This window comes from Sesamum indicum, linkage group LG3, assembly GCF_000512975.1.
Source record: "Sesamum indicum cultivar Zhongzhi No. 13 linkage group LG3, S_indicum_v1.0, whole genome shotgun sequence".
Lineage (NCBI taxonomy): Eukaryota > Viridiplantae > Streptophyta > Magnoliopsida > Lamiales > Pedaliaceae > Sesamum > Sesamum indicum.
This window is the reverse complement of record NC_026147.1, coordinates 3,028,093-3,042,389: the sequence shown is the minus strand read 5'-3', so window position 1 is coordinate 3,042,389 and position 14,297 is coordinate 3,028,093. Positions and strand designations below refer to the sequence as shown.

The 14,297-nt window shown below is 38.3% G+C and overlaps 2 protein-coding genes across 3 annotated transcripts in view; both read right to left on the bottom strand.

Moving 5' to 3' along the window:
- LOC105157124 lies at positions 225-10,278 on the bottom strand. 2 transcript variants are annotated; one of them, XM_011073430.2, is made up of 15 exons: positions 7,363-10,278; positions 7,148-7,276; positions 6,859-7,050; positions 6,723-6,766; positions 5,500-5,809; positions 5,242-5,323; positions 4,952-5,137; positions 3,986-4,078; positions 3,354-3,439; positions 3,018-3,233; positions 2,610-2,885; positions 2,330-2,477; positions 2,077-2,210; positions 999-1,085; positions 225-920 (listed from the first exon to the last, which is right to left on the bottom strand). In XM_011073430.2, the coding sequence occupies exons 1-15, from the start codon at positions 10,075-10,077 to the stop codon at positions 834-836; spliced, it is 4,785 nt and encodes a 1,594-aa protein (XP_011071732.1). In that variant the 5' UTR covers positions 10,078-10,278; the 3' UTR covers positions 225-833. The 2 variants fall into 2 exon arrangements, with proteins under 2 accessions (XP_011071732.1, XP_011071733.1); XM_011073431.2 differs by having other exon boundaries at positions 5,500-5,785; positions 7,363-10,077.
- Positions 12,072-14,297, bottom strand: part of LOC105157123 (pentatricopeptide repeat-containing protein At1g74750-like) — a 4,892-nt gene continuing 2,666 nt past the window's right edge. Inside the window, 1 exon segment of the mRNA XM_020692584.1 lies at positions 12,072-14,297. This exon segment is cut by the window's right edge and continues 4 nt beyond it. Coding sequence (XP_020548243.1) covers positions 12,297-14,297 — 2,001 coding nt within the window. The 3' untranslated portion in view covers positions 12,072-12,296.

The following is a 14,297-nucleotide window of genomic DNA, read 5'->3' as shown; positions in this document are numbered from 1 at the left end:
ATTATGATTATACCCCTAATATCACTCTTCAAAACGAAGTTAAAAAGAAGAAAAAACCATGGACAAACTGGTGATAGGAAAATTCTCAGGGAATCCATCATGCATAATTGTTTCTATTTACACATACTCATTCATCATCCTTTTCACTTCATTTAATACAGGAAATGAAACAACATCAAGCAAAAGCAGACATGAACAAGATCCCGATATCGGTAAAGAGCACGTCGAAACTAAAGCATAAAATTTGTATAGATTCATTTCTGCCAACATGTCATTGCATACAAGAGTTATTGACAGTGACCTAAACCAAAATTTTTCCCCAAGGAGAACTGCAAAAAGGGGAATTTCTATTCTTCACATACCAGTTCCCCAAGGGTCCGGAGATCTGATCTATACACTACCTCAAAATAATCAGATTTGTGAATTTAAGTACAAGAATTCTTGTGTACAATTTCTGTATTCTTCATCGACAGATGGTGATAGTTGCCATTGAGAACAGACCACAAGCTCCAATAGACCAGGAGGACCCTAATTTCTTAGCCATCCAGCCAAACCTAGTTCCGATTTCCAAATTGCTCAACAAATATTGCATATATTTCTAAGACTTTCCTCCTCGTATAGCACAGTTGGTCCCATTTCTCTCTGCTATATGACAGATTCTTTACCTATAATACACTACCATGGCTTCATATCGACATTGCAATTCCACATGTCCAGTTGTACAAGTAAGCCGAACACCCGCACAGGCAGAGATTGGAAAGCACCATTAGCTCAAACACTGGACAATGAGTAGCCCCGTTTTTCGCTATCAAGTAGCACATTACCAAGTAGTACTAGTTTACAGCTTCATACAAGAGGAGTTGGGGCTGTAGATGTCCTCTTTCACACATTGTAAGAACATCATTCCACCCACCAATTACCTAGTCATGACAGATAGATAAGTGCACATTAACTAAGGTGCTACACAAAATATCAAGGTGACTATAAGCAAATTATACCTTCACAGTTTTGTCATCATACATGATCCACTGCTCATGATCACGACTGTAGGCGAAACAGTGATAGTGCTGCCCATAATAGCAAACCTAACAGTGACAGGTTAAAAAATTTGGAAAAGAATAGGTGTCAACTGTATGCTCCCTAAAAGACGCACAGATAATACTTTTTTAATATCTCTATTTGTGTCAGACCATAGAAAATGATACATTTGCATCAATGGAATAATACAAGTGATGATTATATGCACACACCAAATGTGTAGGAAGATCACTATCTACTTCTTGAAAGTTTCAAAGACAATGATTCCTGGAGGCTGGCTCCAAAAAATGACTTGGGTTACGTAGGACAATCTTTGGTCTAAAATAAGATCAGAATGTACTCAGAGGGCTAGACTAACAATATCACCCTTCCATGATATCAAGTAAATGGTAACAAAAGACCACAGAAGAGGAAACATAATAGAACTGACAGGGGGAAGGTGGTTGTAAGTTATAGAAGATAGCATTCCCCAATAGTTGACTACAAAACCAGACAATAAAGGTGAAGCCTTGGAGGGGGAAAAGCATACAATAACATAATCGAGTGTTTTCCATTGACGAAAAATTCCATTTCTTTTTAAATATAGCTGACCGTTTCTTTCCAAAAAAGCCTTAGCTCTATATTAGATCGTACAATATTCAACATCATTTAATAGAAGGCAAACTGAAAAAGAAATGTGCAAAGCACCATGACAACCAATTCACCAAGTAGCGGAGTATTCTTGACATTTGAGAGGCATTAAGTTTTTATTCACAATCAGGATATATTACATTAACGAACTAACAAGCTACATAACAAATTATATATCAGGTTTTAATTCCCATAAGTCATCCTTCTGTGCCACCCTTTTGTTGCCAATAAGACAAAGTAATTCAAATCTTTCTTATTTTTCAGCATCTGGTTGCTCGAGATTGAATTTTAAGGGCATTTTGCAAGATCTCAAGACGCATCTTACTAGATTACTCCACTTCATCACAAGGTTAATAGATGAACAATACAGAAATTTTGGTTTCACATTGAATAAGTAGCAAGGCATACCACTGAGACCAAGCAATGTCTATTTTGGGGATCGAGACCACGATAAAGGACACTGACATCAATCTCAGTAGACAAAGCTGCTAATGTTGCCGTTATATCTTCAATTCTCTCACAAGTATTCTGCCATCCCAGGACTAGAAAGCAGAGAAACTGTATTAGCATTTATAGACAGAGGCCCATTTTTTAGCACAATCAGAAGATAATATTTTGAAAATCAAGGAAAATGCAATAATAAAATAAGAATTGAAGTCACCTGTCGTGAAAACATGTGGTGGAGTGGAGAGAATATGGTGGATATAGTTAGGCTTCCCACAGCCACCACTCTCTGGATCACAAGCTAACTGGTGATTCATTTCAACTAGGTTCAAAAGCTCATCAAAGGAGTTGTCGGGATACATAACCTAAATTGCAATGAACGCATTGCATGGATTAACCATTTTGTCAAACACATAGATTCTTCTAAAAGTCCAATTTTACCAACTACTTGCACTATATAAGAATTAATACAGATACGTCGATCTAAAAAGACATGCCTTCATTGTTCTGAGAGCACTGGCATTGATATTATGAAAGAAAGATGTGTATTTCAGATATCTGGACTCCAAGCCACAGTTATAACAGTTCATTCTCTCAAATACGTCCATTCCAAAAATTGAATGTGCAATGCAAGAACCATTGGTGCAGTCCCAGGAGCCCATGCAGCTGCTATCTACAGATTCTGTATCAGATGTAACTGATGCAGGAGTGAATGATCGATGGAGACAATTAAATATTACCCCCAACACTTCAGAAGCATCATTCATCTGACCCTGCACAATCACCACATTTAGTCATATAAAAGTGTTTCTTACCTCATTGCGGCATCAAGGAAAATATTTAAATATACCCTGGACAAAAACAACAAAGAAAGAAACAGCCATAGTAGCACTAGCGACAGTTACCTCCTGGAAGAAATTACTATCAGGATACAAGTTGCTTAGAGCAACTCTCAAAGATGTAGGGGCAACAGCTTCTCTTCTGTTATCCTTAGATGCCATGCTCAGAGCAAAGAAGATATCATATAAAGCACATATAACACAAGGATCACCAACATGAACATGTTCAGACGATGACCTCCACAAAAATTCATCTCGGAACCGCCTTAAGTGCCATAAGGACTGAATGATAAGCAATAATAAATATCTCAGCCAAAGGAAGATAGCACCTCGACAACTAAGAACAGATGAGCAAGTGAACTAATTTATGAAAACAATAACCAGCAAGCTTTAAATACCAACCTGTATTATGACATTAAGAAAGCAATTATATTCTCCAACTTCATTTCTTAGCCCTGTTCCATATGCATCCATTTTATTAGCACCATCTGTCATGAATACATCACATGAAACACGGGTCATTTTTTCTGAAAGCCCCTTCAACAGCAATGCTGAATTAGATATTAAAGGTAATCCCTGATGTGAAAGAAATGTGTCTAACCAAAATATCAGGCATATATGAGTAAGACAGGAAATAAATGGAGGATCTTCATCCATCTAATTTTCTCCGAAATAAGAGGACAATTCGGTATCTTTGGAATAGAAAATCTTGAGTTAGAATGACAAAAAACAAAAAGAAAATGATTAGGCCACTCTGCCGAAACTTCCAGGTTCAATCTTAGGGACTCTACTGAAAGAGATCTTCTGCTAACGAATGAAAGAAACAACATAAAGTTAATATAGTAAAATGAAAAGTTATAATTATTAACTAGTCTATGTATCCAGCCCAGCCCAAGCCAATATCATCCAGTCAGCTCCAAATACAGATTTTAGTAGTATGTTGCATGTGGTAACCCGAAAAGGACATAGGAGCATGAATTTGGGCCAGAATGACAGATGAGAAGAAAACCAGAAAAAGTTAAAGAGGACAATACCAAGGCTTTGTCGAACGGCTTTCTTAAGGTCAGCTTGAAACCGTTCTTCATCATCATCCTCTCCCTGAAGCTGTCCCGTTCTTGCTCCATTCTCTACAAAATTTCCAACCATTGTAAGAACCAACCGTCTTCATGGCGTAACAACATTAGTCAAAATGAAACATGATACTGAACACAGCAAAAACTAGTAACAAACTGGCCACTAACAACAGAGCTACATGTGCTTTAATAGAGTCTAAAATAATTGACTAGAATAAACAATAGTCTGATATCTCCCGAAAAATCTACCAGAGCACCAGCGTGCCTATTACATATTGTGAGCAAATACGAATTTCCAAAATGACTGCCCATTATGTATCAATAATACCGCCAATACTAAAAGAGAGGTGAAGTGCATGCAAACTTCAAAAAGTAATTTGACCATAATTGAGAAAATCGGAAAGTTGTGATATTCAGTTTTTTCCACTTCAAGAAGTTCAGATAGGTAGTTTTCCCTAGAAAGCATTTTCAATATCAAGAAGTTTCATCATGATGTTTTTACATGAGGGGACAAAAAGGGAATACAGAATTCACACACATTGACGATCTTACCATATCCAAATTTTGTCAGCACTGCCATACTCAATTTCTTTCTCATATAAAAATTTGTCAATTGACTTTTTATTTAAAGTATATGTTTCCACTAACAAGGATAAAAAGGCACCACAACATGTGAATAGACAGGTGTATGTTATCTATATGCTCTCCAAGTCATAGGCCCTCTATAACGCAAACATTAGAGATCAACTTTTCCAGTTTTAGAAGCATTTAAATGTTAGACACTTTCAGAAAGAAAATAATCCCAATAAACAAGCCCGATGAATCAAATTGCAGCACCTCAACCCAAAAATGTGGTCAATGGTTCCATGGCAAGGAAACAAAGATGCATCCAAATTACCAACACACTATTTTCACTAAAGTACATACCTCCATCACCACGGGGATTTTGCCCAAATCTAGGTTGACCAGGATCACTATCCTGCTTGTCAGGAGTCAGTGGAGCATACTTTCCATCACCCAATTTGGTTGGACCCTTGTGCCGTCTGCTTCTCCTCCCCGTGCGTCGGTCAGAAAATAAACCACCATCCTCCACAATACTTTCATTTGGTAAGCCTGAAAAAAGGAGCATATGATGGCACACATAGAGTTAAGTCAGCTCAGACTACATAAATAAAAAGGTGAAATCAGTCTCCCGTGGTGCTAATGAAGATTGCTACCAGTTCTCAGCACATCCCCATTTGCAGTTTTTGGCACATTTTCCAAAATGCTTGCAGATCCATCCTTATGCATCAAAGGTTCCTATAGAGAAGTCATGTTATGAATCTATTAAATAGATATTATCATCTTCTCTTCTTTTAGTGGAGTAGAATTTGGAACTTTAAACCTGGAAAGGAGGCATTCTCTTCCTGTAATTATAAAAAATTGAACGTAAACGAGATTGTAGACAAGGAAAACCTTAACACGGGCAATCTCACCTTCCTCTTTTTCCATTGCTCATTGGCACACATGTCATCATTGCTTTGACTCAAATATGCATCAGGCAGTGCAGCTATTTCTGCCTTCTCAGTAGTTGTTTTCAGAAACTTTTTATGTTGCTCTGCCAGATGCTTCTGCTTTGCTTCATTTTCTATTCGTCTTTGATATTCCAAAGTTTCTTCAAGCTTTTTTTCTTCAGCTTCAAGCTCAATTCTGCGTTTGTACTCCTCTTCCTGTAGTCTTAAGGCATCATCAGCCCCAGGAATAGCACTTCCAGATACTGGGCTGTCATAAGCATTCGAAAGTAATCTGAAACAAGAGTTCTTATATATTAAAAATAAATCTCATCAGAAAAGAATACAGATTACAAGGAAGAGGGCAAAAAGTCCTCAAAAACACATGAATAATCTCTCTGAAACTTCCTGAGGTAAACACCTGACACACCTAACGCCTTCAACTAAAGAGAGGCAACAAGAGAAAGGTGCATAACTTTATGCCAAATGCAACTATTACTAGAATCATAGTCCCTAAAGTACATGTCTTCCTTTCAACCCAAATACACCGCTTCACAGCAAAAACAACTGATTTCCATAATATCTTAGTTCCTTTGCTTTCTCAGAACCTACAAACCACATCGAGATTCCATTCATTGATAGTGGATCCTCAACCATATATTTCAGAAACTCAAAAATTCTGTCCCAATCCAAATTGCCCTCACAAATGGACAAGGCAAAAAGATGAAGATGATTATATTGTATTTTACAAATGCAACATACAGAGTGCCTTATAAGCTCTGTTCATTTGTAACAAATCATTGCTGTTTAGACTCTCATGATCTATGGCCAAACGAAAGCCTTAATCTTGGATTGCACCTTTGCTTTCCAAATGGATGTTATAAAGTAAAAGGTCGCTGGTACAGGGAGAGAGCATTATATGGAAAGAAAGAATTACAGGTATAGTTTTCAGAAAGATCAACCGTCCATATTCTATAATCTACAGAAAAACAAGGATGAATTGCTAGCTGTTACACTGTCACTAGCTTCTCTATCATTTTGGTTGGTAAAGAATGAAAGTTCCAAGGATAAGAGCACCTATAAAGGATGAGATTGCGGCTTCATGGACAAGATAAACATTACCCATACCACTGCATGAATTTCACATAGTGTTTAGGATGAAATATGTGGATCTGTGAATGGACATGCTCAGGGAAAGTGATACATACATCTCTTCAGCTGTCTGATCTTGCAACTCATCACTATTAGTAGCCTGCAGAAGCAATGACAAAATTGAAAACAATTAGAATTAGTAAGCATCTTAAGGTGGATAAACATTATCAAGTCCCAGCACAAGTTTCAAACCTTTGGATCCTTGTTTTTCCGGTTCTCCTTACTCTTTTTCCTCTCTTTTGTTCTCTCATGCATGTGTTTCGAACCTTCAACTCCTGCACCAGCTCCCTTTTTTGAATCCAGAGCAAGTTCAGCTAAAAATGCCTCCCTGGCAGCATCAGATTTTTCTGTGGCATCTTTCTCTGCCAGATCCTCTAATCGTGCCTGCAAAACGGTAGAAATAACAAACCTCTAATCATCTGCAAAAGCACTAAAATATTTTAGAGGCTTTTCAGGGAAAGGTGCTTCACAGGATACTGACCCGCATAAATGATTTTACTATAGGGATTAAAATTGACCGGAAATCATGGGAAGATGCAGGCTCAAGCTTAACTTCCAATTGCTGCATCCCTGCAACTATTCGCATGATTCTTGCATCTATTTTGCTGATCTGGACATTGAGAAATGTGACATAAAACTGCAAAGCAAACACACAATAGAAAAAACAAATAAAAACGCATAAGTAAGGTGCCAAACCTCTATTGAAACTTGTTCTTTCTGCCTCTGTATTGCAACTTCTATGCAAGAGTCCACCTGATGCAGATAATCCTTTGTTCTCCAATCACCATCTTCACCAGATTCCAGGTCACAGAAATCCGACGTAACACCACTATAAGTTTCCTCAAAGCCAAATTGGCTGACGTTTAGGGACTCCGCATCTTTCAGAACATTTGTTATGGCATCTAATTCAAATCTATTACTGATAATTGAAAGTTCATTGTCATTTTCAATGAGTTCTTCCCGCCTTTTCTTAAGGACTGAGTCATAACTTCGACGAACAAAATCCGCTGCATGTTCTCTTTTCTTCCCCTCTTCCAAGCACAGATCCTCCACAGCCTGCAATGCCTCCTCATAACTTAAATGCTCACATTTTCTCTCACACAAGCCCTGCAGATGGTAAGATTCCTTTTCAAGCAACTGGAGAATTTCCAGACCTTGCTGAGCTTTTTCCTCTCTCGCACGTTTCCAGGATGTCAAATGTTCACCACTTGAGGCTCCTGTAAATATCCAGGACAATAATGCATCTGAATCAAGTACAACACCATTCTCATATTTGACATGGGATGAAATAGGTGGACTGGAAACATCACTAGAAGCAGTATCACATAATAAGCGAGGGACCTTGCAGGGAAGAAAATGCTCATCAAGCACCAAAAATGAAGCATCCTGGCTAAAGATTATCTTCTCCATAATGTCACCAACCGGCATCCCAGTGTTAGAATCATCTCCTACATTGTTTTTATCGGTATATCTATTTAGTCCGCAAGACTGAGAAATTTCCTGCAAAAATTTCAGGATCTTCTTAAGCTCCGAAGCACCCAGAAAACATATGCACAAAGGAGTTTGGTCCATTTTTGAGTTAAGTTGAGAACCACAAGCTACACCCTGGAGCTCCTCCACTGCAAAGTGTATAACCTTGCTAAGATGACTTGATGCCAAATACTTGTGTTTAATAAGTGCCTCAAAAATGGCATGGATTCTTTCCAGAAGCTTTACACGCTCGGGATCATCGGACAAAGGCCAGTTCTCATGAATTAGACTTTCCTTACTACTTTGATCTCCATCACAGTCCATCCACTCAACGTCTTCAAACTCCCTGCTATCTTGCACAGTACCATTGCTATTATCACCAGATTTCTTCTTTCCAGGTGATGAATCCCACTCATACTCATTGCAGTAAGAGTCAACAAAGCATTCTTTGGAATCCTCTGCATTGTGTCGAGAGCATTCATCAAGTAAGTCAGGTGTGTTAGATTTTGACTTTTTCTCAAGCATCCTAATTGTTGCATTTAACTCTAATGGCTTCCAAGAGCAGTTAAGAAGCATTTCAGCCCATTCATTCTCCACATTTTGGGGTAGAATAGACTGCATTTTTGGCAACAAACTTCCCATATGCTCCTGTACGACATGCTGCATGAATGAACCAGCATCAACAAACTTCTCATTGCAGCGACAGCACATCCAAAACCTCCATACTTTATTAGCTTCTCCGAAAGATAAAGCTTCATTAAGCACTTCACTCAGTAGCCCATCCTTTGATGAACTAAAATGTGCCCTTAGATCCGAAATATTAATTCTCAGCAAATCTTTCTTCCCATCCAAACTCATCGAGTTCCAATACAATCGAACCCAATCCCTTCTCTCATCTGAGGACGCAGATTTCTTCACGTTCCCACTTTTCCTTCTTTCACCTGTTCTGTGGCCTGAACCCGGAGTGGAATCCAGCCCCTTGCTATTGTTATTATTGTTATCCACATCATTTCTCAAATGAGGTGACTCAGACTTCTGCTGCAAAAGACGAGCTGCAGCCACCCTCACCTCAATTTCCTTCCTTCTCTCCTCGGGCGTCTTTGCCACCTTTTTTATCTCATTTGGCCTCTTTGCTTGAACTAACCTCAGCTCCATCGGATCTTCAGGAACCCTCCTGATTGGAATCAACCGAAACTTCTCCTCCCCATTCCCCAGATTTTTCATCCAAGTTGAGATAGATGCAATATTGGACTTCTGAATCAATGATCGGAGCTCACTTTGAACATGGGCAACTCGAGCCTCAGCAGTAGAAATCTTCTGCTGGTTCTCGTCTTGCAAACTCTCCTTGGCAGGGTCCACAGGGTTTTCAATCGCCAAAGCCCTCTCACACTCTTGCACCACCTCCTCATACTCCTTACCCTCAGTCGCAGCCTCATACAACAAATTTGCATAAAAATGTGCAAACTCAATAGAACTAGGGGACGAGACCACCGCCCTCTTTGCACTCTCAATTGCATTTTTCAAATGCCGTTGTTTGGCATTCGAATCATCAATAATTGAAGCCACCTTCACACAAACAGTCCCCTGAACACGGTGAATCAAGGCAGAGTGTGGGGAATTCTCATGTTTCGAGCACAAATCCTTCATCAACCTTAGGGCTTTGGTGTGGTTCCCCCGGCGCAAAGCCGTGAGGGCCCGCTCACACTCAAGCTTTATCGAAGCATAGGATGAAGAAGGGTTTGCATTGCTATTGCTTTCCAAATCCGTGGCCTCGGATTTTGTAGGTATTTTTCTACCCGCGTCGGCTGAATGGTCGAGGTTCGAAAGACCACCATCGACTACAGAACCGGTGGCGGAGGTCCCATCCGCCGCCTCCGCCGCCGCCGAGGGCGGCTGTGAGGGTTTGGAGCGAGGAGCGACGTTTCGCTTCTTGTGCCCCATATCAAATTTTCCGGTATCTACTTAATTGCATGCATAAATTCTACACTTATGCGTATGGAATCTATACATACATATATTCAGCTGTATCGTGATTATTGATTGTGTATGAATGCAGACAGACAGATACAGAGAGACTTACTCAGAAATCTTGGGCAAGAACGATCCAAAGTGGGGCACTATACACAAATATATCTATATACATATATATATATACAGATATATATATATATATGCATAGATGATAGTGTATTTGGGTGTGGGTGTGTGAGAAAGAACACACCTAACCAGGTGGGGTGGAGTGGGGTTGGGTGGGGGGTCAGCGGTGGGGTTTCAGAAATGAGTTAAAAATCATTTGGGTGAGAAAAAAATATTGATAATAACTGTGTTTTAGATAATATGTATGTTTGGATTTATTTTTTAAAATAATTTAAAATAAGTATTATATGTCTAATGTTGTATTTTGGGATACAAAAATTATTATTTTTTATCAAATTATATCTTTTTTATATATATTTATATATATGTATGTATTTATGCTAAAACTGTTAAAAATACCTAAATAAGGTGTTTCTGAATAATGACAAACATTGGGTATGTTTTGTCTTATCCCAAAGATAACTTGAAAACAAAAACAAACACATTGCTTTTTCATCCCGTAATTTATGAATTTTTTCTTTTAGTACCATTAATTATAAAATATTTATTTTAAACTCCGTAGCTTTTAAAAAATAATATTTTCTATCCCATTTCAGTTTTTCATTAGATGTCTAATGAAAAATCGGTACATGTATGAGATCAAAAATAATATTTTTGAAAATTATAGAGTAAAAAGTGAGAATTCCATAACTAACAAGATAAAAAATATAAGACCACACGTGCTAAGCATGTCATTTTCAATTAAAATATCTAATGAAAAAGTGTTATGGGACCAAAAGTGCTAATTTTTAAAATTTATAAGACGAAAAATAGTAATCGCGTAACCAATGAAACAAAAAATAAAAAAACGAACCAAAAATACTATTTACTCATTTGGGTATATGAATTTTTTTCACATTTAGTACATAAGTTTTGAAAAATAATTCAATTGGTACACATTGAACTGATTATCTCCTCCTCCAATAAATTTCTAGTAGGGTTTTACTTTGGAAAAAAAAATCCTACATATATAATATTTTACTAATTTTTTAACTTCTAATTGTATAAAAAAATTTAAAATATCTATTTTTTTTAATCTACAGCAAATTTATTCATTTGAATTTATGGGTGGTAACTCGATGAATTATGGGACCAAACGTAAGATATGTTAGGAAAAAGTAAATTAAATATATACGGACTGTTTTCTATTTCGAGTTCAAATTAGGTAATTAATACGTCGAAAATAGAAATAAAATAAATTTAAACAAATAAGCAACATGTGTTTAAAATATGTGAAATCGCTCTAAAAATAGAAATATCAAAAAAAAATATTGTTATTGGTAATCATAATAATTAATAATTATATAATTTTTTTAATATTGTATTCGGTATATAATAAAGCGTCAAAAAATTGACAATATAAGAAATTATCTTTTATTTTTTGTGTTTCCACAATTTTTTATTTAATTACTTTATTCAATTGTTTGTTTGCATATTTGATATTTCAAACATTTATTGAATCAAACTTATTAAGTTATGCATGATTTTAGCAAAGTCTACATGCAATTAATTATATTTACTCCTAATAAGTATGAAAAGTAGCATTATTTGGTACACTATATTTTCATTTAATTAATCCTTCAATTTGAAAATTTAAAAAAATTTAAGATAATAAGGAACATATTTATTTATTTATTTGGTTAAAGTATTTATTTATACGTTTTTTACGAGCAACGCGCGTGTATTTTACTAGCTGCAATATATATGTATACAAAGATAGATATATGCACCAGTTTGTGTGTTTCAACATACACATAGGAAATCTAATGATATTCAAACATTAAAAGGAAAAGGAGAGGTAAGCAAAGAACAAAAAACATGATATTGCAACAGAATCACAAGAGGGACAACAAGAATACAATATATCACCCTATACTTGCCAAATGATTTAAGGTAAAATTGGGCAAAAAAGAAATTTTCAATTTAGCTACACATAATAAAGCTTAGTACATGCTAATGCAACGACGATATCGACGTTCCTCTCCGTTGACAAAACTGGCCATAGTACAGAACCTTCATACAAACTAGAGCAAGTGCATCCGCTCAACGTAAGATTGGAGCAGCCATTGGCTGAGTGGCTCTCCACACCCGACGAAGCATCCAGAGTTGCCGTTTTCTGTGAAGAATGGAAATCTGAACATGTTCAGCAATTCTTGAACCGCCTGCCTCACCAGAGAGGTTCCTGTGACGCGGCTCCTTCTGCCCCAACCAGTTACAATGTCAATGCGGGTGGGGCAGATCCCTGAGGTGAGCATTTCTCGGCGAAACCATGCAAGGGTTCTTGATAGTGCAGTCACGGCTGTTCCATCTGACATGACATGAAGGTTTATGAGCCAGTAACACGAACTTTTCTGCCTCACTGCATCAGGATAGACGTTCTTCTGTGCTGCCACCTCCCAGACAGATCCGGCTTCCTCCTTTAGCCCCGTCTTGTGAAAGAAATCAATTACTGCATCCACAAGTCCTCGTTTACTTTCTCTATCTTCGCTATGCATCATGTCCAGGAAGTTGCTCACGTGATCGCGGACGTTCTGGCCGTCGGGCCCTGGAGCTGGCATGGAGAGCAAGAATGTGTGGGCTGGGTGGCCAGTGATGGTCATGAGCTCACAACAAAATGCCATGTCGAAGGATGTTTGGGCTTCTGTACAACAACTAAGAAGAAGGGTGTAGGTCTGCAGAGATGGACTCAGACCCAAACTGAGCATGCTCTGAAGCAAGTGATATGCATCACGGAGACGGTGTACCCTTAGGAAAGCACTGAGCAGTGAATTACAAGTTGGGACATTTGGGCATAAACCCGCACTAAGCATGGCTTGATACCACTCCCAAGCCTTCTCTACGTTACCGGCCTTTCCCCACAGGTCAACAAGAAGACCATAAACGGGCTCATCAGGGACCCAATTCTTTCTTTTCATCTCTGTAAAAACTGCCTCAGCTTCGTCCAGATAGCCACAGTGGCCAAGAACCTCCATAACAATACTATATGTCACTTTGTCAGGCTCAAATCCAGCACCCTGCATGTCACGATATAGTTGTAACGAGCTCTGGTAATTCCTAGCCTTTGCATGTAATGCAATCATGATATTATAAGTCACAAGGTTAGGCCTACAGCCCTGATTAACCATCTCACAAAACAGCTTGTGGGCTGCAGCCAAGTGGCCAGCTTTCCCCAGGCAGTTAATGATAACGCTGTAAGTGAATGTATCGGGTGAAAGCCCAGCTTCTTGCATCCTCTGGTACATATCGATGGCAACGTCAAGATACCCAGCTTTTGCATGGATGTCAATAAGTGTACAGTAAGTCACACGATCTGGTTCACAGCCCAACTTTTGCATCTGATTGAAAACACCAATAGCTTCATTCAAGTAATTTGCTCTCCCATAACTGTGTATCAGACGATTATAGGTAACAATGTTTGGCTGGCATCCATCATTGACCATCTGATCAAGCAATTTGTTGATGGCACCAAACTGCCTGGCCCGGCCAAGGATACCAACCATGGTGGTATATGTGTGTCCATCGTGCTTGAATCCTGGTTGCCGCTTTAACCAGTAGAAGAACCCAAGAGCCACTGTATAGTCTTGAAGCTGCTTAAGAATTTGGTTTGCTTGGAAGGCATCCAGTAAGCAGTTGAGCTTCCCAAGAGCCTCTTCTGTAGCAGGGCTCCATTTGGACTGATGCAAAATACGAGAGACGCTTTCAACATGACTAGAACTTAAAAATTGCCTAGCTACTGGAGCTCCTCCTGCAATTACTTTCGTATGTCTTATATCCCTCGTAAAACCTGCCGACTTGTTACCATTTAACTTCCCTTTGGACTGTTGTGTGTTTGGGATGAAGTGTTCTGAATAAGCTCTTGATCTTTGAGGAACTGGCCTTTTCCTATCACGAGACTCTGATGTGATTCCATGATTTTCTACAAAATCTCCTGATACATTACTTGACATATTTCCTACCGCTTTAGCTGAAACTGATTTATCAGCTCTACCTTTTTCACCATAAGAGATACTCATACTGCTCGACCT